The following is a 23111-nucleotide window of genomic DNA, read 5'->3' as shown; positions in this document are numbered from 1 at the left end:
GGAAAAATAGTCAAGATAGAAAATGCTAAAATAATTTTATAAAAAAACATTTCATTACCAGTTTCAGTCATTGAGACTTTTTCAACTGTAAGTATGGAAAACAATTAAATTTAGAAAAATTAAAAGAAAAGTTTTTATTAAAGAATATTTGTATAGTGTTCAAATACAAGGGGAATTTTCCTTGTTTCTGCTTGTCTCTGTCTCTCTTGTTTACTCTTGTGAGTTTGAGCATGTTGAGTATATATATATATATGACAAAAAATAATTTTTGCCTCTTTTTTTATGGAGACAAAGATTAAAAACATTGATATATATATATACCACCATGCTAGAGATAGCAGTCAAAACTTGATTCTAAAACCACTTCACATATTCATACAGCACAAGTTCCGATCTGGTAATTCTTAGAATGGTATTTGCCCCTCGGCTTCCATTTCCATTCTCAGACTTGTGTGTCTTTTACCTCCCTAGTCAGGTGGGTTGTGTTGTTTGAAACTGCATTTTCTTTACATCTGTGAACACATTGTTCCAGGATAAAATCCCCAAATTTGGCAACTTTGAACTGGCTGTGACTGGGGTAAGTTTGTTTTCATTTGTTTTACTCTCTTCTGGCTATGGCTGGTCTCCTAGAAGACTTGTGTGAGTGCAGTTACTTTTTTTTCATTTTTTATTATTTGGCACATTCTATTAGAATTCAGCACTTCTTCAGAATCTAGATGGTGAAACTGTACACCAAACCATTCATAGACTCAATAGAATCATTAATACTGAGATAAATTGTAATTAGATATAATTAATTAATTCCAACTTCAGGGCAAGGGAAGACAAATTTAGTCATGGTTGTAATTTGTTGTTTTAAATGAATTGAAAAAATTACCAACTTAGAGTTAGGTGACAGGATTAGGATTAGATCATTGCTATGATATGACAAAGGATAATCCAATAAGGATGGTTAAGACGTACCAATAATAAATCAATAAGCATGTTAAAATACCCTAGGGATTAATCAATGAAGATGTTGGGATGTACCAATTATAAATCAATTAGTATGTTAGGCTACGTCAGTATGAAGTTTTATGAAAAAGTTAAGATATGACAAAGAGAAAATAGTTTGGCTGCGAGGACCGGACAGTGATAAGACTGGAAGAAAAATTTAGACCTGACAAAAATCTAGTAATGTTGTTAAGATTTGAAACAGAAACACTTCAAATTAGATATTCTTTTCTACTCTAGGCACAAGGCCCAAAGTTTTGGGGGAAGGAGCCAGTCGATTAGATTGACCCCAGTATGCAACTGATACTTAATTTATCGACTCTGAAAAGATGAAAAGCAAAGTTGACCTCGGCGGAGTTTGAACTCAGAAAGTAAAGACAGATGAAATACCGCTAAGCATTTCGTCTGGCGTGCTAACGCTTCTGCCAGTTTGCCGCCTTAGTTCAAATTCGATATTGTGGAAGAGAGATGAAATGAACGGAGATGAGAATGTCGTAGATAATATTGGTAACAGGGATGAGAAGTAGCTACAAAGTAAGAATGTCTTTAATCTTTTACTTGCTTTAGTCCTTAGACTGCAGCCATTCTGGAGCTCAACATTGAAGAATTTTCGGTGTATGATTTGACCCCAGGACATATTTTCTTAAGGCTAACACTTATTCTATTGATCTCTTTCAATGAACTGCTAAGTTATGGGGATGCAAACACACCAACGCTGGTTGTTAAATGGTGTTGGTAGTGGTGGGACAAACACAGCCACAAAGGCACACACATGTGTGTATATACACGATGGGCTTCTTTCAGTTTCCATCTGCTAAGTCCATTCACAAGGCTTTGTTTGGCCCCAGGCTATAGTAGAAGACACTTGCCCAAAGTGCCATGCAGTGGGACTGAACCTGGAAGTATGTAGTGGGGAAGCAAGTTTCTTACCACACATCCACTCCTGTGCCTCTGAAAATAATTTTTGTTTTTTAACTTAAATGGATGTTAGAAGCATTTTGAACTTTTTAAACTGAAAAAAACCAATTTGAATTAATTAAATCAGTATGGTATAGTTTATAAAAGGAAGAAAGTAACGATTGATTTTTCTGAAGATTTCTTTTGAAGACAGCCTTGATTGTTATCAATCATTGATTGACTGATTTAACGAGGAGTAGACTTATTCCATGGCTCAGTTTAATACCTCCACCAGCTGGTCCTTTGAGTGTCTTTATCAGAGTCCACTCTATTTACAAACATTTGAGCTAGGTTTCTGGTTTGTAGGTACCTCCTTCCTTCCTTCCCACCAGTCTTAGAGGCCCCTTAAAGGGTCATGGGTCCTACCTTTGCTCCTGACCAAATGATTAAAAAGAAATTAACATGAAGTTATTGACTTCATTTGGAAACTTACAGCTTGTAATATTGTTCTCCTTACAAATTGTCCTGGGTAAGACTATGAAGAGCATCCAGTAATGAGGCCCTGGTATGGGAAATCCAGGGTTCCTGAGGAGTGTGGAACCCCTTCTTAGCCTCTATTGTCCCTAGGTCTACTCTGACCTGGAGTAACAGCCCATGTCAGGGTCCTGCCTATGGGTTCATTAGCATGTCATAGAACTGCATCCAGAAGGAAGTCACTCACAAACTCCCTAATGGACCCAAAGCAGATGGGGGCCCCTCATCTCTTTAGCTGCTCATCTAAGAGAAGATAACTTCATACAAATGTTGCATCTTGGTAACTACTGGACTTGTGGCATTTGTTGTACCAGACCACTCCAAGTTTGACGGACAGGAAGGTGGCACTGGCTCTACACAAGCCATCCTCATGACAATAATATTCATTGTGCAGGTTGCACAGCAAACCACAATACCGGTGCCATTATCCATTATGAGTCCAGTGATAATAGGGAGAGAGGTGACGGGGACAGGTGGAGGGTGCTACTGGATGTGTCTGGCTTTGACCCTTTACCCAAACAACTGTCGGACGATGATCATTTTCCACAGACCTTGGGTAGATGTGGGGCTTTCATACGACACAACCAAACATTGAACTCAGAACATAGACAGATGAAAACCACAGGACCTTGCCAGACTCCAGTGTCTGCTTTGACATGGTTTTATTGTTAACCATTTTACAGTGCTTTTCATGTGGCACCAGCACTAGTGAGGACACCATTTGTCTTGTAAGGCAAGAGCCTTCAACTGAAGCAAGGTGTAGTATGGAGGGAGGTAGCTTTATGCCAGCTGAGGAGAGGTTAAAGTATGAATAGAGGGACAGGAACTGGTGCCTTGCTGTTTGATATGGTATGATTTCGGTCAATAATTGACCTCTGACGGAGGAAAACTTAGAGGACATGATGAATAATCTCCATGTTTTCTTCTCAAAATAGACAGCCAGAGGGAATGGGTCCAACATATTTTTATAGAATTATAGAAGCAGAACAGACAGAAATAGTTTTGTGGCTCTTTGATGCTGGAATATTTATGTGGATGTATTAACCGATTAATTAATTAATTAATTCTAATGAGGATAATCAAAGGAAAATAAACAACAGTTACAAACATAGACGTATTTGTATACAAAATGTTGCAACTTTCAGTACTGGCTTTAAATTCTGTATAATATCTGTAGAGATAACTTTAAAAAATGGTTTGCACTGCTAACACAGGTAGGACACAGTATTGACCTCTAAACCTTCAATATAGTTGATAGTGTATAATAGTTACTAAACGAAATATGATGTCCTTACCAGCAATTGTAGTGTAACAGTTACAAATGTTTTTAAAATAAGCATTTTTATGGATTAGTAAATTGTGCTGGAAATCTAAATGTAGCTATGTTTGAATGACATTGCTTGCTATTTTTTTCTGTAATTTTTTCCTGACGAAGCAACTAACTTTTACACCTCTTCCACAATATGCTTCTCTGCCTAGTTCTAACCAAGTTTGTTACTGCTTTCATCGTCAGACAAGGGAATCGATAAAATTCCATTCCATACTGCTACTGGGGTAGTTGTCTGTTGAAGATAAACGAAAAGAAGTTTAAATTAATTACCAAGATTCCTTGCTGGTGTTAATTGGGTTAATTGCTAAGAAATAGAATATTTAATTCTACATGACAAGATTTTATAAAAAAAAAAAGAAAAAGAGAAAGTAAACAAGAATAGGCGCAGGAGTGGCTGTGTGGTAAGTAGCTCGCTTACCAACCACATGGTTCCGGATTCAGTCCCACTGCGTGGCACCTTGGGCAAGTGTCTTCTGCTATAGCCCCGGGCCGACCAATGCCTTGTGAGTGGATTTGGTAGACGGAAACTGAAAGAAGCCTGTCGTATATATGTATGTATGCGTGTGTTTGTGTGTCTGTGTTTGTCCCCCTAGCATTGCTTGACAACCGATGTGGTGTGTTTACGTCCCCGTCACTTAGCGGTTCGGCAAAAGAGCCCGATAGAATAAGTACTGGGCATACAAAAGAATAAGTCCCGGGGTCGAGTTGCTCGATTAAAGGCAGTGCTCCAGCAGGGCCGCAGTCAAATGACTGAAACAAGTAAAAGAGTAAAGAAATATATAGTCAGACTAAACTAGAAGCCTTTTTTCCAAATAGAACCCCATTGAAGACTTTCTGAGACTCACAAGAGAGTAGGTAGACGCCCTCTGGAGTAAATGTTGGCTGCCAGACTGTTTTTAGTTGGGATTATGTTGAGGAATTTAATAACTGAAGAAAACTCTGCTAATTTCAAGAGAATGGAAGCAAGATTGTTATGAACATTCTAGGGACATAATTAAAGGTGCATTATTCAGTGAGCTTTAACGAAATAGTCAACATCAGTATTTTCATCTGTTTTCTTCCTTTTGTTTCTGGTTAATAATGTCTTCCACACTATCTTCAGAAACTAGATTATTTCAGCACATTTCATCTGCCACAAATATCTTCCTTCTTTTTTTTTTCTTATTCTTTTTGTTTTTCTAGAATTTCCATTGCTATTTCGATTTCTTTGCATCTCAAATTTATCTTGGATTATGATAACGATAACAATTTGAAAATTACTATTTTAAAATCTCACAGCGAGTGATATCCAGCAACAGTACTTTTGGAGTAAAGATTGTTTGCCAACATAACATGGCAGTCCTGGTTTAGGGTGCATGTTGCTGTAATTTAGCCCCAGGAGACATCGTATCCAGCTGCCTATACGACACAATCTGTGTCCTTATATTTTTCGAAAAAGGGAATCTAGCACCCCAACTCAGCTAAAAAATCACGATACACAGATATTGTTTTGAGTTGAGTGGGGGTGCTAAATTCCCTTGTTTGAAAAATATAAGGACACAGATCATGTCATATAGCCAGCTGGAGACGATGTCTCCTGGGGCTAAATTACAGCAACATTCGTCCTAAACCACGACTGACATGTTATGTTGGCAAACAATCTTTACTCCAATGATAACAATTACTAGAATAAAAAATTCTTTCTACTATAGGCATTGGGCCTGAACTATTAGGTGAGGGGGCTTAGGCAATTACCTCGACTCCAGTACTCGACTGGGTCTTGTTTTATTGACCCCTAAAACAATGAAAGGTTTTGGTGTGATTTGAATTCAAAATGTGAAGATTCCAAAGATATGTCACTAATCATTTTATCCAACCTACTAACAATTGTGCCTTTTATCATTATTATTATTATTATATTATTATTATTATTATTATTATTATTATTATGATGATGATTATTTAATGTCTGCTTTCCATGCTGGCATGGGTTGGGCAGTTTGACACGGGGCTTGCTTGCAAGGAACTGTTCATATTCCAACTAATAACCTTTTCTGCTCGAGGCACAAAACTTGAAATTTAGGGGCAGGTTGCTAGTTGATTACATTGACCCTCCCCACTCCCTAGCGCACAACTGGTACTTGTTTCATCGACCCCCAAAAGGATGACAAAGTCAGCTTCAGCAGGATTTGAAAAGCTGTTGAGCATTTTGTCTGACATGTTGCTGATTAGGCCAGCTCACCTCCTTTTATTATGGTGGTGGTGATGATGATGATGATGATAATAATCCTTTCTACTAAAGGCACAAGGCCTGAAATTTTGGGGGAGGGGACTAGTCGATTACATCGACCCCAGTGTTTCACTGGTACTTAATTTATTGACCCTGAAAGGATGAAAGGCAAAGTCGACCTTGGAATAATAACAATAGTAATAATAATAATAATAATAATAGTAACAGTAATAATAATAATAATAGTAACAATAATAATAATAATGGTTTCAAATTTTGCCACAAGGGCAGAAATTTTGGAGGGAGGGGATGAGATGAGTTGATTGCGTTGACCCCAGTGCATAACTGGTACTTAATTTATTGCCCCCCCCCAAGGATGAAAAGCAAAGTTGACCTCAGTAGGATTTGAACTCAGAACGTAGTGGCAGACAATATGCCGTTGAGCATTTTGTCCGTTGTGCTAATGATTCTGCCAGCTTGTCACCTTAATAATAACAAGAGCACTCAGAGAGCACAAACCGCCACCAAGGCAACACCAACGTCCTCTCAACGATTAGCCAGAGATGATTTTTAAAACAAGAATATCTGAAATAAACTCGACTGCTCTCACAAACGAGAATACTAAAAATGAACCCAACTGCTCTCAAAAATTAAGTAAAAAAAAAAGCAGGAAAAATAATCCAGAATCCTTGTCCGGTACTGGATTGATCCCAAAATCTAATCAGTTTGTGCCAGTCACGAGGCCAAACATGCCTGAAAGTTTTGGCATCCGTGTCGGTGACATGTAAAAACCACCAACTGATCGTGGCCGTTTGGCAACCTCCTCTGGCCTCTGTGCCGGTGGTACGTAAAAAGCACCAACCAATTGTGGCCATTTGCCAGCCTCCTCTGGCCCCTGTGCCGGTGGCACGTAAAAAGCACCCACTACACTCGTGGAGTGGTTGGCATTAGGAAGGGCATCCAGCTGTAGAAACACTGCCAGATCAAGATTGAAGCCTGGTGCAGCCTCCTGGCTTCCCAGACCCCGGTCAAATCGTCCAACCCATGCTAGCATGGAAAATGGACATTAAACGATGACGATGATGATGGTTCTTGAGATATCTTGTCCACAGACAAACAAACAAACGTGACTGAAAACAATGCTCCCCCCCCACCTTCACTAAGGCAGAGGTAATAACAACAACAACAATAATAATAATAATGATAATGATAATTTAATTATGAGAAGTATTTAATATTTTCTATTGCTGATGGAAACCTGGCTTGTTTTTTTGCACCATTTTTCAATGATTGAGTGCAGCACTTTACAGTTATTTTGTGCAACACATTGCAGCTGGGTGCACTTCACTGCATATTTGCTGTCATTAATTCTATGTCAGTGTTTTCTAGTTTGTTTTGCAGTTGTTACCGTAACAAATTCTTTCTTGGATTCCTTATCTAGCCACCACTGTCATCAAAGAGTTATCGATTTCCTATGACTACCATCTCACTTGGCTCGACAAGTGAGATCATAGATGTGGCCGACGCTGGTGTCTCGTGACTGGCACCCTTGCTGATGGCACGTAAAAAGTACCCAGTACACTCTCAGAGTGGTTGGCGTTAGGAAGGGCATCAAGCTGTAGAAACATTGCCAGATCAAGATTGGGGCCTGGTGGAGATCCCTGGTTGACCAGTTTTCAGTCAAACTGTCCAATCTATACCAGCATGGAAAAACGGATGTTCAGTGATGATGGTGATGATGATGATGATGATACTGGTGCTGGCTTGGCTGGGTAGTTAACAAGTCTACTTTGCAGTTGTGTGGTTTCAGGTTCAGTCCCACTGCGTGACACCTTGGGCAAGTGACTTCCACTATAGTTTCAGGTTGACCAAAGCCTTGAGATTGGATTTGGTAGATGGAAACTGTGTGCTTGTGTGGGTGTGTGTATGTGTGTGTATACACATACTCACACATGCACACACACACATACACACACACACACACATCTCTCTCTCTCTCTCACATTGTTATCATCATCCATCGATCTTTTCATGCTGGCATGGGTTAGATGAGTCCCACTGTTTTCTGTCATGGTGTGTGTTATCCAACTCATACAAAAACAAAGTTGGCTGGTTTTCTTTGTTGCTGTATCTGTTTACAGTGTGGACCAGATCCATTTTATCATGTCGCTGGCACCAGAGAGGTGTCCTTATGTCACAAGACTAAAGAGAACCCACTATCTCCCTGCATAACCTCCTGGACCAGCAGCTCCTAACCATGGCTCCTAGGGCCTCATGTGGCCCTCAAGCATCCTTCCAACAGATGGTTTTGCCTTCTATAAACATACATTTTTGTTCAATTGATTTCTCTTCTCTTTCACTTGTTTCCGTCATTTGACTGCGGCCATGCTGGAGCACTGCTTTTAATCGAGCAACTCGACCCCGGGACTTATTCTTTTGTAAGCCTAGTACTTATTCTATCGGTCTCTTTTGCCGAACCGCTAAGTGACAGGGACGTAAACACACCAGCATCGGTTGTCAAGTGATGTTGGATGGGACAAACACAGACACACAAACATACACGCACACATATATATATATACATATATATATACATATATACGGCGGGCTTCTTTCAGTTTCCGTCTACCAAATATCCACTCACAAGGCTTTGGTCGACCCGAGGCTATAGTAGAAGACACTTGCCCAAGGTGCCACGCAGAGGGACTGAACCCGGAACCATGTGGTTGGTAAACAAGCTACTTACCACACAGCCACTCCTGTTTTACTTGTCTTTTTTTTTTTTTTGGTGTGGCCCCTTATAAAAAATCTAGGTTTTGGATCTGACCCAAATATCAAAAAGGTTGAGAAGCACCGTCCTGGACTATACAGATCCATAGGATCGGATCAGTGATCTTTGTTCTATCAAAGCTACTCATGGGAACCTCAAACAAGCTGTCTTTCATCTCTCAAAAGCAATTGTTGTTAAGCAACTGTGATGTTCTGGCATTCATTATTATATCAGCTTTGGGCTCTGTGATTATGGTATATTGTTTGCCACAGAATATATTTTCAGTTCTATGGGTTGTATTCTACTATGTTGGACTCTGTAAGCCTGCTTGCTAATGGCCATATCTGTTATACAGTTGAACTACTAACACATTCTCTTCAGTTATTTAAATTAGATGTTATGGGCACGAGCACCATATGACCGTGATCATTGACAGAGCGGCTAACTGGCTTCCGTGCCAGTGGCACATAAAAGGCACCATTCGAGTGTGATCGTTACCAGCTTCTCTTCACTGGCACTTGTGCCCCGTGCTAGTAGGGTGCTAAGAGCACCATCTGAGCATGATCGTTGCCAGAGTGGCTATCTGGCCTCCGTGCCGGTGGCACGTAAAAGCCACCATTCAAGCGTGATCGTTACCAGCATTGCCTTACTGGCACCTGTGCCATTGGCATGTATAAATAAAAAAAATTCGAGCAAGATCATTGCCAGTACCGCCTGACTGGCTCCCATGCCGGTGGCACATAAAAGCACCCACTACACTCTCGGAGTGGTTGGTGTTAGGAAGGGCATCCAGCTGTAGAAACTCTGTCAGATCATGACTGGAGCCTGGTGCAGCCATCTGGTTTGCCAGCCATCAGTCAAATTGTCCAACCCATGCCAGCATGGAAAGCGGACGTTAAACAATGATGATGATGATGATGATCTCTGTGTTTTGCCTTGATACCATTGAGATTGTTATTCATTCTAGAGCTGGTCTTTTCTTCACAGGTCTTCGACGTCTGATAGCAATTCACTACAGACATGTCTGTTGGTCTCATAGTTTTGTTTGTTTAGATTTGTGTGCTTTTATCAACACAGAAGAGTTTTAGAAGACATGCAAGAATTATGCCAGCGTGCTCTGGAATCTATTATTATAGATTACTACATTTTTTACAAGCTTAAGTTAAATCCTCTTCAAATCTTAATCTTTTGGGGAATGTTTGCTTGACTTAAAACTAAAACCAAAGCGAATGGCATGGACTTTCGTCAAAGAAGGACACCTCCCAATTCTGACCTTCTTAAAACATCTTCAGTTTCTTGGCTTGTTTGTCTGCTGTAGAGAGTCTTTTAGTTGGTATTGCAATGCTCTTCGGAGATGTAGTTTCATGCCTTCATAGTCCTGGCGTTGTGTTTTGAAATTGCTGATTGTGTGTGTGTAAATACTACAAATGATAATCATAATGTTATCGTCATTGTCATCATCGTTTAACATCCACTTTTCCATGCTGGCATGGGTTGGACAGTTTGACTGAAAATTACTAAACCAAGGGGCTGCACCAGGTTCTGATCTGATTTGGCCCTTCCTAACGCCAACCACTCCGAGAGTGTAGTGGGTGCTTTTACATGCCACCGGCACAGGGGCCAGTCAGGTGTCACTGGCATTGGCCATGCTCAAATGGTGCTTTTTACGTTCCACTGACACACAAGCACAGTATATCCCCAAAGGTCTTGGTCACCTGTCACTGACCTTTGACAGGTGAGGTGGTGTTTTAAAATTTTTAAAAGCAGCAAATATTAACTGAAGAAAGAACTCAATACCTGGTGTATAGTTAAATATTATTCTCTTGCATGCTGTTTCAGCTCAGAACAGTTGGTGATCTTCCTGGGGTCACCTGGTGGACCACATTAGGGTGCCTAAGCCAATGAGCTAGCCTTTATGTGGTCACTGAACCAGCTGGAAATAGCAGGCAAATCTCCCTCAAATAACGCTCTACTGTATGAAACATTGAATGATGTAGTTTCTACTGTTTAAATGATAGATGGGATGGTCATGGCTGGAATGCCCTTGATAACAGGTTTGACTGCTAATTGCTTCCTGAACTAACAGCAGCGTAACAATTTGAACAACTAAAGGAGCCTCTACCTGGTCATTTGAGCTGTTAGAAATAACAGCCAATCCTTCCTTAGCTAATATTTTATTGCCTTCTTTGGAAAGGATACGTTGGATAATGTTGTCCAGGATACACAATGTTTGAGGGAAAGGCAGGATAGTCATGGTTAGAACCTCTTTGATCATAGGTCTGCTTGATCAGGGCTGACCTGGGATTAAACAACAAAAATATGCTAACACACTTGGGATGGTGCAGTGGGTTACACACACACACACACACACACACACACTCTTAAATGTGTGCACACATATATACACCACCACCACCACCATCATCATCATCACCATCACCATCATCACTACGGCTACCGTCACATTCATCATCATTTTAATCACCATCATCTTCATTCTTCTGTGAAAAAACATGTCCAGTCAATGAGAAATATTTCCTTATTTGGAAATGGGCAAGGCTTGGCAACAGGAAAGGCATCCCACCGTAGAAAAAATTTATCTCACTGTCTCGGCAAATTGCATCTGACCCATGCAAGAATGGAAAAGTGGACATTAGATGTTGTTGTTGTTGTTGTTGATGATGATGTAGAATTATCGACCAATTAATATAATTTCAAGGAGACTAGGGGGAGAATAGAGTTAGTTCCCCTTATATACTTTTCGGGGAATCTCTTTATTGCTGTGATTGTCAGATAGGAGAGTAACTGCACCTCTACAAACATTCTTTTATTCTTTTAGTTGTTTCAGTCATTTTGACTGTGGCCATGCTGGAGTACCACCTTTAGTCAAACAAATCGACCCCCAGGACTTATTCTTTGTAAGCCTAGAACTTATTCTATTGGTCACTTTTGCTGACCCGCTAAGTTACGGGTACATAAACACACCAGCATTGGTTGTCAAGCAATGTTGGAGGGGGGACAAACATAAACACACATATGCACACACACGGCGGGTTTCTTTCAGTTTCCGTCTACCAAATCCACTCACGAGGCTTTGGTCGGCCCGAGGCTATAGTAGAAGACACTTGCCCAAGGTGCCACGCTGTGGGACTGAACCCAGAACCACGTGGTTGGTAAGCAAGCTTCTTACCACACAGCCACTCCTGCGGCTATTAGGGATAATTTTCCTTCTTACTTCTTCCTTACTTTTTTAATGTGAAACTAAAACAGAATTTGTGTTTGGGTGGTTTTTCTTTCTTCCTCCATGGTGTTGGAGGAATTTAAAATTATTTTATTTTATTTTATTATATTTCATTTTATTTTATCAAATATGGTAATTTGCCTCCCCACCCCCGCCTCTTTTCAATTCTCACAGACCCACCCACCACTAGAAACATTGTTTTAGGGAACTTAACAAATCGGTTGAAATCTTTTTCAATTTGCATGTTTGGTGTTGGTGGCAATTAATTTCACACTGGGTGTATTAAGTTCAAAACATCCGTTACATTAAATCGTTTAAAGGTAAGATAATTAATTTTAAGGTAAGATAATTACGGTTATTCTTTTATTCTTTTACTTGTTTCAGTCATTTGACTGTGGCCATGCTGGAGCACCACCTTTAGTTGAACAAATCAACCTTCGGATTTATTCTTTGTAAGCCTAGTGCTTATTCCATCGGTCTCTGTTGCCGAACCGCTAAGTCATGGGGATGTAAACAAACCCACACCAGTTGGCAAGCAATGGTGGAGAGATAAACACAGATGCACAAATACATACATATACACTGTAGAAGCTTGGTTTTTGAACAACTCTGATCACGGATAAATCATAATTTATCTCCTGTTTTTCTCATATTCATTTAATACAGTAGTACCTTGGTTTATGAACGCCTTTGTTCATGAATAAATCATGCTATATATATATATTATATATATATATATATATATATATATATATTAGTTAGTTAGTTAATTTTTTGGCTCAAACAGCAAAAAGCAAGGCCATGTAGGGGGACATGGAGTTAAGTACAGGGTGGTGTTCATGTAAAGAGTTCAGGCCACTTGAGGTCAAGGGAGACTTTGAACAAAGCGGTCGTCGGCATCTTCACCATCTTGTCCGGCAGCTTGTTCCACGGATCCGCAACCCGGACGGAGAAAGCCCCTCTCCTTCGATTGAGATGAAATTGTTGCAGATAGAGCTTTTCGGAGTGACCCCGCAGCTGATGCTCTGGAGCCAGAGTGAAGAACAGCTCTTTCGAGAGGTTACACTTTCCACTTATGATGTTGTGAGCAAGAATGAGATCACCACGGCGTCGGCATCGTTTTTCTAGAGAATAACGGTTGAGCGTCTTCAGCCTTTCTTCATAAGACAAATTCTTATATATATATATATATATTCGAGCGAGGTCATTGCCGATGCTGCTAGACTGGCTCCTGTGCAGGTGGCACATAAAAAGCAGCATTTGAGCGTGGCCGTTGCCAGTACCGCATGACTGGCCCTCGTGCCGGTGGCACCTAAAGGCACCCACTAAAAGCATCCAGCTGTAGAAACTCTGCCAGATCAGGTTGGAGTCTGGTGCAACCATCTGGTTCGCCAGACCTCAGTCAAATCGTCCAATCCATGCTAGCATGGAAAGCGGACGTTAAACGATGATGATGATGATGATGATATATATATATATATTATATATATATATATATATATATATATATATATATATGCACACACAATGGGCTTCTTTCAGTTTCCGTCTACCAAATCCACTAGGACTGAACCCAGACCCATGTGGTTGAGAAGCAAGCTTTTTACTACACAGCCACTCATTGATATTTACTAATATACACCTGTATATGATCCGTTCTTTTTATGTTTGTTAGTAAAATTTTCATCTTAGCAAGCATGGCTGTATGGTTAAGCAGCTCATTTTGCAACCATGTGGTCTCAGGTTCAGTCCCACTGTGCAGCCCCTTGTCTTCTGCTATAACCCTGGGCTGACCAATGCCTTGTGAGTGAATTAATTAGACAGAGACTATGTTGAAGCCCATCATATATGTATGTGTGTGTTTGTGTTTGTCCCATACCACTGCTCAACGACTGGTTTGTTCCTTGTGACTTAGTGGTTTGGCAGAGGAAACTGACAGACTAAGCATCGGACATGAAAAAAAGTACTGGGGTTGATTTGTTTGTCTAAACCCTTCAAGGTGGTGCCCCAGCATGGTCGCGGTCTAATAACTGAAACAAGTAAAAGATAAATGGATTATCTAGTACCACATTATCCAATATGTCCTTCCTATTTGAAAACAGTATGTGTTGAGGGAGATTTGGCTGTTATTTTTAGTAATTTGAGTAACCACATAGGTGTTCCTTTGTTAGTATATTCAATGAAGGTATAGAAGGGTTGTCACTCTAAGAGTTTAAATGATTGCTCAGAAATTTGGAAACGGTTGGTGCTAAGAGTCTGATAGGATGCAAAATGTGTGTGTGTGTGTGTGTGTTGCTGTCTCCTTGTCTGGACATCATGTGATAGTTGTAAACGAGTGTCACTGTCATACAGGTGGTGTCCTTCATTTCTAATCTTCTGTTTAACCACGAGAAAACATTATCTTTCCTAGAAGCAGGTGAGGCGTTGGTGACAGGATGACCAGCTAGCTGTAGAAAATCCGCCACATCAAATTCTATTCCAGCCATGAGAAGCATGTAAAAGTGGTCATTAAATGATGAGGAGGAGGGGGATCCCTTCATTTTTACATTTCTAGTTTGTAAACTAAGACACACAAGCCATCGAAAGCATTCTTTTTGTTTTCTGGAGGTATTTTGAACGACATTTAACCAATTCATGAAATCTTTGTTTTTTTTTTCTTCATCAGTTTAATCACGAAACATTTGGAAATATTAATTGAATTTCATTTAATCCCTAATGAGCCAATGATGCCTGACCATCATCATCATTTAATATCCGTTTTCCATGCTGGCATGGGTTGGACAGTTTCACTGAGGTCTGGAAAGCCAGGAGGCTGCACCAGGCTCCAATCTGATCTGGATGCCCTTCCTAATGCTGCTATTTTTATTCTGTGAAAATACAAATTTCATTTGGAGTTCTTTTTCATTTGATGGAGATAAAATTTATGTTTGAAATCTATTTTGTTGATTATTTAATATTATTGATTGTTATTAATTTATTATCTGAGATTTATTACAGAAAATATATGAGTAAGTATATTTCACACAGATAGCTCCATGGTTTTGTCAACATAAATATTTCTATAATTGTGAGACACAATCAACAAGATCTGCATTTTAATATGGTAACAGTAAAGACGGGTTCTTATTGAGGACAGAGCGAGACCCTCATCTACAAGTCTAGAGCTTCCTGATAATATATATTTATATTATATTAAAGAATATTTGTAATTTCGGTGAAACATTGTAATATGTGTTAATGTGATAAATATTTGGAAATTCTGAGCATTGCAGGTGAGGAGTTGTGACAAAATATATAAGGTAATATCAATAAATGAAAACAAAGAGAAAAGATATTGTAGCACCTTACAATAGTTGTTTAATGATCCTACAATATTTTGGAAAATATTCCCCTTTTCAAATAGAAGAAAGAAAATAATCAAAGTGTTCAGAGAAATGTGCTGTTATTAGCAGGGCGTTCTAGTGTGTTGTATTATTTATTTTCATTTTCTTTTTATTTCCAGAAATACAAACCATTTAAAGGGGTCAAGTACGTAACGAAAGCTGGTAAATTCCAAGTGAGGACATGATGCTTGCATTTAAATTTACCAACACATTTCCTTGGATGCTGAAAAGAAGCTGGAGTTGGCAGTGTCAGACTAACTACGCAGTTCCAAGCATGACAACTTCAAATCTTTGCAAGGAGAAGAACAAAGTGTTCCATTCCTCCTCCAAACTCATAATTTATCCGACCGATGTACAAATGTGTCTTCTGCTTCTGTGAGTTCACAGAAGCACAGCAGATTAAAGAATTTATCAACACAGATTCTTGTGTTTTCATTGTTTTTATTCAAATTTCTTTTTTTTTTTTTTACCATATTTCTGTTGAAATATGCTGCATTTGTTCCAGTTAAGTTTGAAAAAATAATGAAGAATTTTGTAAAATACTTTGTCATTCTTAAGCTGGGTTTTTGGGACATAAATTTGGGACAGAATCTTGATGGAAGGTTTAATTTAGATCAGTTTAAAATAAGGAATTTGTGTGAAAGAATCATGGGTCATCTCATGCATATTGGAACCAAAAAAGCCTAATGAACAACCTCACAGTAACAATGGCTACAAACCATATTGAAGCGAAAAAGGGATGAGTATACCTTAGTATTTCATTTTACCAATGAGTAAATAAACTTGCCTGCTGCCAAACTTTGGTTCAGACCTGTTTTCTCAGCCAGAGTCTGCTAGAGACAAGTTAACCAATAAAACTACTAGAATGACCTCTTAGTCTTCAACAGAATTACATAATTAACGATGGAGTCGGGGTTGGGGCAGAATAATGCCCCAAATTTTGTAGTGTTTTGATAGTGTATGTTTTGTTTTGTTTGATGTTTTGTTCTGGTTCCCCAAAGCAATAAAAAATGGTGTTGTTTGATTTCATTGGATCATGAAAGGAAGCACATTCAAAGCTGTGAGTTATGTTCATGATGATGATGATGATGATGATGCTGATGCAGCTCTTTGGCTTGCCAGCTCTGATCAAATTGTCCAACCCAGAGAGAGTCAGTTGAGATGAGATGCAGTTTGGGTTCGTGCCAGGCAAAAGCACCACTGATGCTATATTTCTCGTAAGACAGCTGCAGGAGAAATACCTAGCCAAAGATAAGCCCCTGTACCTGGCTTTCATTGACATGGAGAAAGCCTTTGACAGGGTCTCCCGATCCCTTATCTGGTGGTCGAAGAGGAAACTAGGCACAGATGAATGGTTAATGAGAGCTGTGCAAGCCACGTACAGGGACGCTGTCAGTAAGGTGAGGGTTGGCAACGAGTACAGTGAAGAATTCTGGGTAGAGGTAGGGGTCCACCAAGGTCGGTCCTCAGCCCCCTTCTATTTATCATAGTCCTCCAGGCAATAACAGAGGAATTCAAGACAGGATGCCCCTGGGAGCTCCTCTATGCTGACGACCTTGCTCTAATTGCTGAGTCACTATCAGAACTAGAAGAGAAATTTGAAGTGTGGAAACAAGAGTTAGAATCGAAGGGCCTTAGAGTCAACCTAGCTAAAACCAAAGTAGGAAGGCAGACAATCCACAAATCCCTTCATGCAGATGGCCCTGTATCTGTAGAAAGGGCGTAGGTAGAAAACTCTATAAGATGTACCCAATATAAGTTATGGACACATAAGAGGTGCAGTAATATCAAATGAAGGCTAACTGGGAAGATAGTTTTTGTATATGGCAGATGCTCGGGAGCAATAAACATTGAAAATGCGCAAAGACCATCTTCCGCCACATTCTAGGGAGAAAAAGTAGAAGTAGTTGACAACTTCGTTACCTAGGTGACTAAGTCAGTAGTGGGGGAGGGTGCTCTGAAAGTGTAGTTGCTGGAATAAGAATAGCCTGGGCAAAGATCAGAGAGCTCCTACATCTGGTGGTGACAAAGGGCCCCTCGCTCAGAGTAAAAGGTAGACTCTATGATGCATGTGTACGAACAGCCATGCTACATGGCAGTGAAACATGGCCTGTGACTGCTGAGGACATGCATAAGCTTGTAAGGAATGAAGCCAGTATGATCCGATGGATGTGTAATGTCAGCGTGCATACTCGACAGAGTGTAAGTACCTTGAGAAAAAAGTTGGACCTTAGAACCATCAGATGTAGTGTGCAAGAGAGACAATTGCACTGGTATGGTCATGTGGCAAGAATGGATGAGGATAGCTGTGTGAAAAAGTGCCACACCCTAGCTGTTGAGGGAACCTGTTGAAGAGGTAGACCCAGGAAGACCTGGGATGAGAAGGGGAAGCATGACCTTCGAACATTGGGCCTCACCGAGGCAATGACTAGCGACTGAGACCTTTGGAAATACGCTGTGCTTGAGAAGACCTGGCAAGCCAAATGAGACCATAACCTTGTTTGCCTATGCCAGGGGTGTAACCAGCCCACTTATGCATACCTTTCCTTCTTTGGACACTAAACTCTGCTTGCGAAGACCTGCAGAGGCAAGTGAAATCAAAATCAAATTTGATGACAGCACTGCTTGACTGGCATCCATGCTAGTGGAGCACTAAGAGCACCATCCAAGTGTGATCGTTGCCAGGGCTGCTGACTGGTTCCCATGCACGTAAAAAGCACCATTCAAGCGTGATCGTTGCCAGAGCCAATGACTGGCTCCCATGCCGGTGGCACATAAAAAGCATCATTCTAGTGTGAATGTTACTAGCGTCGCCTTACTGGCGCTTGTGCCGGTGGCATGTGAAAGACAACATTCGAGCGAGGTCGTTGCCAGTGCTGCTGGACTTGGCTCCTGTGCAGGTGTTTATGTCTTTGTAACTTAGCAGTTTGGCAAAAAAGACCGATAAATACTAGGCTTACAAAGAGTAAGTCCTGGGGGTCAGTTTGTTCGACTAAAGGTGGTGCTCCAGAATGGCCACAGTCAAATGACTGCAACTAGTAAAAGAAAAAAATCATCCTCAGCTCTCATCCTCCCCTCTCTCTCATCCTCCCCCTCTCTCTCCCTCATTCATACCCTTTTTGTACCCATTCAAAGGCTGCTAGTCTTCGGCTGCCATCCATCCTCAGTAACCAAGAATGTCAGGTAATCTTGAGTTTCATCCAAAAAGGCGTTGGCAATGTTTGCTGCCACCTCACTGTGCTGAAGTCCCACCAGGCAGGTGCCATTCACTTCCAACAGTATGTTGCCCACCTTCAGGTCAGTCTTTGAGTAAAATGTGGAACCATTTGGCTGCAAAAGAAACCAAAAAAAAAAAAAAGAGAGGCTAAAAAAAGATTAATTTCAAAGTCAGATCATCTCAAATATGAGGAACGAATTGATTCTTTACCCTTTTGATACCAACCCAGCTGGCTCTGCAATACAAATGCCTTGTTTTCATAAGTTTTGAATTAAAATCTTCCACCAAACCTTAGTCACAATTTATGTTCCTAACACTAGCTGAATGTTATTTTACTAAATTCTTTGTTATATTTAAAATAATTGAAAGAAACACAGAGCATCTCAACAGAAATATGGTAACAAAAGGGTTAAAATATATAATAGAGAAACAATTCTTAACCCTTTCATTACCAACCTGGCTGAAACCACCTCTGGCTCTGTAATACAAATGTCTTGTTTTTCAAAAGTTTTGAATTAAAGTCTTCCTCCAAACCTTAGTCACAATTTATGTTCCTAACACTACCTTAATGATAACTAAGTTATTCTACTTAGTTTATCAACCCTGGAAGGATGAAAGACAAAGTTGACCTTGGCAGAATTTGAACTCAGATCGTAAAGACAGACGGAATACCACTAAGCATTTCACTCAGTGTGCTAACATTCCTGCCAATCCGCTGCCTTCTGTTTGGTATATTATTGCTTCCGCTGATGCTGGCACTATGGACCATTACCATTTTCTTTGGAATCAGGACTGAGTCAATGTTAAGTTCAACTTGGATTAAACAACTAGTTACAGTAGAGAATGTCTTACCTGGATTGCAAAGACCCGAGGAAACATCTGACTGGAATTGATGCCTCCCTCAATGGCCAAACCTAAAGTTGGCATCACTTTATAAATGACAACTTCTTGCAGTGGGATATTGCCATAGGTCTTCTTTAATCTTTTCTCTTTCTGTTCCTGAAATTGAAAAATGGATTTTTAAGTGACAAATACTTTCTTAGCATTTAAAATGTGGTTGTTTAGCCCCAGGTCAGCCCTGGTCAAGTAAATGTACATCTATTATTAAAGGTATTCCATTAGTGACCATCCTGTCTTTTTGTATATCTAGCACAACATTATAGAATGTGTCCTTCTCTCATCTTAGAATGCAGGCATTTCTGCGTCATTGCATTTTGTCAACTACAAATACTATGCACTACTATTTATTGTTCTTATAAGAAATCATTCTTTCTCTCTTTTTGGACCTTTCAAAACTTTTATATATATATATATATAAAATAATATTAGGGAGTATGGCTCCAAACTTACAGGGAAAAATTAGATTTAGGATTAAATCAAATTTCACAGTATAAATATATAAAATATGAATTAGAGATAAAACCACTACTAGGCAACTCAAACAGTTGCGCTAATAGTTGCCTAATAGTGGTTTTATCTCTAATTCATATATTATATATATATATGTATGTATGTATATATATAGTCATAGGTTATGACTGGTCAGAAAGTGACCATTGGTTTCACATGGTATTATTACTCTTAGCAATATATTACATTGGTAAGGAAGTTCTTGGACAAGTCATTGAAGCGGATCCAATGCAAACTGCATGTCAACTTGTGGTGCAGTTTGGCATCTTCCATGCTATGATCATCAACCCCCTGAATCGTCTCGGCAAGGTCAGCAAGCTTGGAAAATAGGTGCCCCATGAATTGACTGAAGCGAACAAACAAGCACGTGTCACTGCATGTCAAAGTCTGCTCTGATGAAGATAAAGAATCGATTGGTTGGAGTCAGTAATCCCTATGGATGAAAAGTGGGTTCTGTACTCCAATGTGGGGTGCAGACGATCCTGGTGTAGCAAAGGTCAACAGCCAAAACCTTCGCCTAAAGGACCGTTTGTGCAAAAGAAGATTATGATCTCAGTTTGGTGGGACTGCCGTGATGTGATCATGTTGGATCTTCTTCCATGCAATTCCACTGCTGACAAGGATGTCTACTGCAAACAAATTGACCGTCTAAAGATTGCACTGGCTGAAAAAATGCTCAAATTTTAAGAGGATAATTTACCACCAAGACAACGCGCCAGCACATCATGCAAAGGAGACGTATGTATGTGTGTATGTATGTATGTATATATGTACATATGTATGTATGTACTTATGTACGTATGTATGTATTTCTTAATGAATGAATGTCCAACTCATGCCAGCATGGAAAGTGGATGTAAAACCATGATGACTAATGATTGATGATAAAAAAATTAAAAAAAACACATTCTGGGAACTCACCTTAGTTTCTGGACGTTTATCAAGGAATTTAGTCGTACAGGAACAGATGTTATTTCCCATTGACCCAGGGTCAAAGGTCAGCACTGTCCTTTGACCCTTTCTTCTACTGCAGATTGTTTCTGTTGATCTAAAAGGAGAAAGTTTAGACCATGAAATACTTTCAAAACATTCTCGTATACTCATTCATTGCTGTGAGGTGTGGCCTAGCCTTTTGGACACCAATCCAACTGTGACCTCCCCTCTTTCTATGATATGACAGAATCATTAGCATGCCAGGGTGGGGGTTGATGTAATGGATTTTATTATTCCTGGGTATGAGTACAAAAAAAGAGGCCATGTTGAACCAGTGTGGCAGAGAGGGCTCATGAAACCAGTAAGATCTCAAGCCCTTCTTTGGTGGAGAGAATATACTGAGGCTCTTGACCTGCAGTGGACTAAACATGGGCAATCCAATTGAATCCATATACATATATATATATATATATATATATATATATATATATATAATTAATCCAAACAAGAAAGCACAAAAAAACACAACAACGCGAGGACGTGGAACAAATATAGTATTATTGGACGCTCAGGAAAGAAGGAGGGTTTAACGTTTCGAGCGGAAACATAGGGGAAGGAAAGATCCAGAGAAGGGGAGACAGAGGAAAAAAATTGCCAACGATACACACGAGGTAGGGTGTCCCAGAAGTTGTGCACCATCATGGTTTTTTAAAAGAATACATCCTTATTGATTTCAAAAACACTTTATTGAAATTAATCGTAACAGATGCTCAAATTGAGCACCCTCTACAATAAAACATGCAGAAAAAAATATAATAAAATAAAATGCTTTAATTATTTTAAATGAAAACCAGAATGGTGCGCGACTTCTGGAACACCCTGTATATATATATATATATATATATATATGTTGCTGGCATCCTTTTTGTCTCGGAGGACAATGGAGTTGCGCATAAAATAATCTAGTCTGGCTTTTACATTTCACGTCCTAATACATCTGCTGTGGCTGTGTAGTCCTATCCTGGACAAACACTCCCTCTGGCAGGTGCCACAAATGTAGCGAAGACTGTTCCTGGCTGGTTGTAATGCCATAGTCTCTTGTTGACGTATTTTCTTGTCTTTCCATTTCTCCTCTCTCTCTCTGTCACTCCTTTGTGTTCCCTCTTTTACGGTACATTGCCAGTCTCCACGGTTGCTGGCAACTGCTTCCCAATTGCTAATATTGATGTTGCAGGCCTTCATGTCCCTTTTGCAAACATCCTTGTATCGTAAGAACGGTCATCCCACAGACCTAGTGCCCCTAGCAAGCTCTCCGTAGATTATGTCCTTGGGGATTCTGCCATCTTCCATACGGCTAACATGCCCAAGCCATCTCATACGTCTTTGTGTGAGGAGTGCAAACATGCTTGGTATTCCTGCTTGCCTGAGGACATATTTGTTGGGGACATGATTCTGCCATTTGATGCCAAGGATTTTCTGGAGGCAGCGCAGGTGAAAGATATTTAGGCGATGCTCTTGGCATGTGTATGGCGTCCAGGTCTCACTGCCATACAGTAGAGTGATATATCATCATCATCATCATCATCCTCATCATCATCATCATCATCAAAATCATCATTATTTAACATCTGTTGTCCCGTGCTGTTGTGGATTGGACAGTTTGACCAGGGTTGGCAAGCTGGAAACTTGTGCCAGACTCTAGTCTGATATGGCATGGCCTCTACATCTGAATGCCCTTCCAAACGCCAACTCCAGGACTGTAATGGGTTCTTATACATTCCACTGGCACTGGTGCCACTTATGTGATACCAGTGTCTGCCAAGACAATGATTTCACTTGGCTTGACGGCTCTTCTCAAACATAGCATATCGCCACAGGTCTCGGTCACTAGTCATTGCCTTTGTGAGGCCCACAGTTCAAAGATCTTCACCATGAATAGATAAGCATTACATTTGACAAAGTAATTTGAATGCTAAAGGGGTTAACTGGCCAGATTTAGCCTCTTACACCTAACCTACAATGTCATTCTTAAATTAACAGTTACTTCATCAAAATCTAAAATCTATGAGATAATGCAGGATTAATTCAAAACAATTTGATTAAATAGGAATTAATTTTGACAGAGTAATCGGTAATGCCAAAGGATTAAAGGTCAGCTTATTCTTCAGTTTATTATGTATATATATCATCATCA

The 23111-nt window shown here is 39.9% G+C and overlaps 2 protein-coding genes across 17 annotated transcripts in view; one reads left to right on the top strand and one right to left on the bottom strand.

Moving 5' to 3' along the window:
- Positions 1–15778, top strand: part of LOC115229090 (AP-3 complex subunit mu-1) — a 70189-nt gene extending 54411 nt beyond the window's left edge. For 8 of the 15 annotated variants that reach the window (XR_004997953.1, XR_004997952.1, XM_029799534.1 and 5 more), the window contains one exon: positions 15477–15778. Coding sequence is in view for 11 of the 15 variants with exons in the window: in XM_029799534.1 (XP_029655394.1) it covers positions 15477–15542 (66 nt within the window). In the remaining 4 variants the exon portion in view is untranslated. Of the gene's footprint in view, positions 1–532; positions 578–15476 lie in introns of all 15 variants that reach the window. The other 7 variants (XM_036500658.1, XM_029799524.1, XM_036500657.1 and 4 more) reach the window with 1 other exon arrangement.
- Positions 15779–18404: 2626 nt separating this feature from the next.
- The window catches only part of LOC118762368 (whirlin-like), a 26659-nt gene continuing 21952 nt past the window's right edge, over positions 18405–23111 (bottom strand). Inside the window, exons 2-4 of one of the 2 annotated variants that reach the window (XM_036500811.1) lie at positions 20906–21032; positions 19427–19573; positions 18405–18687 (exon numbers count right to left, since the gene is read on the bottom strand). In XM_036500811.1, coding sequence (XP_036356704.1) covers positions 18487–18687; positions 19427–19573; positions 20906–20965 — 408 coding nt within the window. In that variant the 5' untranslated portion in view covers positions 20966–21032 and the 3' untranslated portion in view covers positions 18405–18486. The remainder of the gene's footprint in view (positions 18688–19426; positions 19574–20905; positions 21033–23111) is intronic. The other variant, XM_036500810.1, reaches the window with a different exon arrangement.

The sequence above is a fragment of the Octopus sinensis genome, linkage group LG2 (assembly GCF_006345805.1).
Source record: "Octopus sinensis linkage group LG2, ASM634580v1, whole genome shotgun sequence".
Taxonomy (NCBI): Eukaryota; Metazoa; Mollusca; class Cephalopoda; order Octopoda; family Octopodidae; genus Octopus; species Octopus sinensis.
Note: the sequence above shows the minus strand (reverse complement) of the source record. Positions and strands in the feature narration are given on the sequence as shown.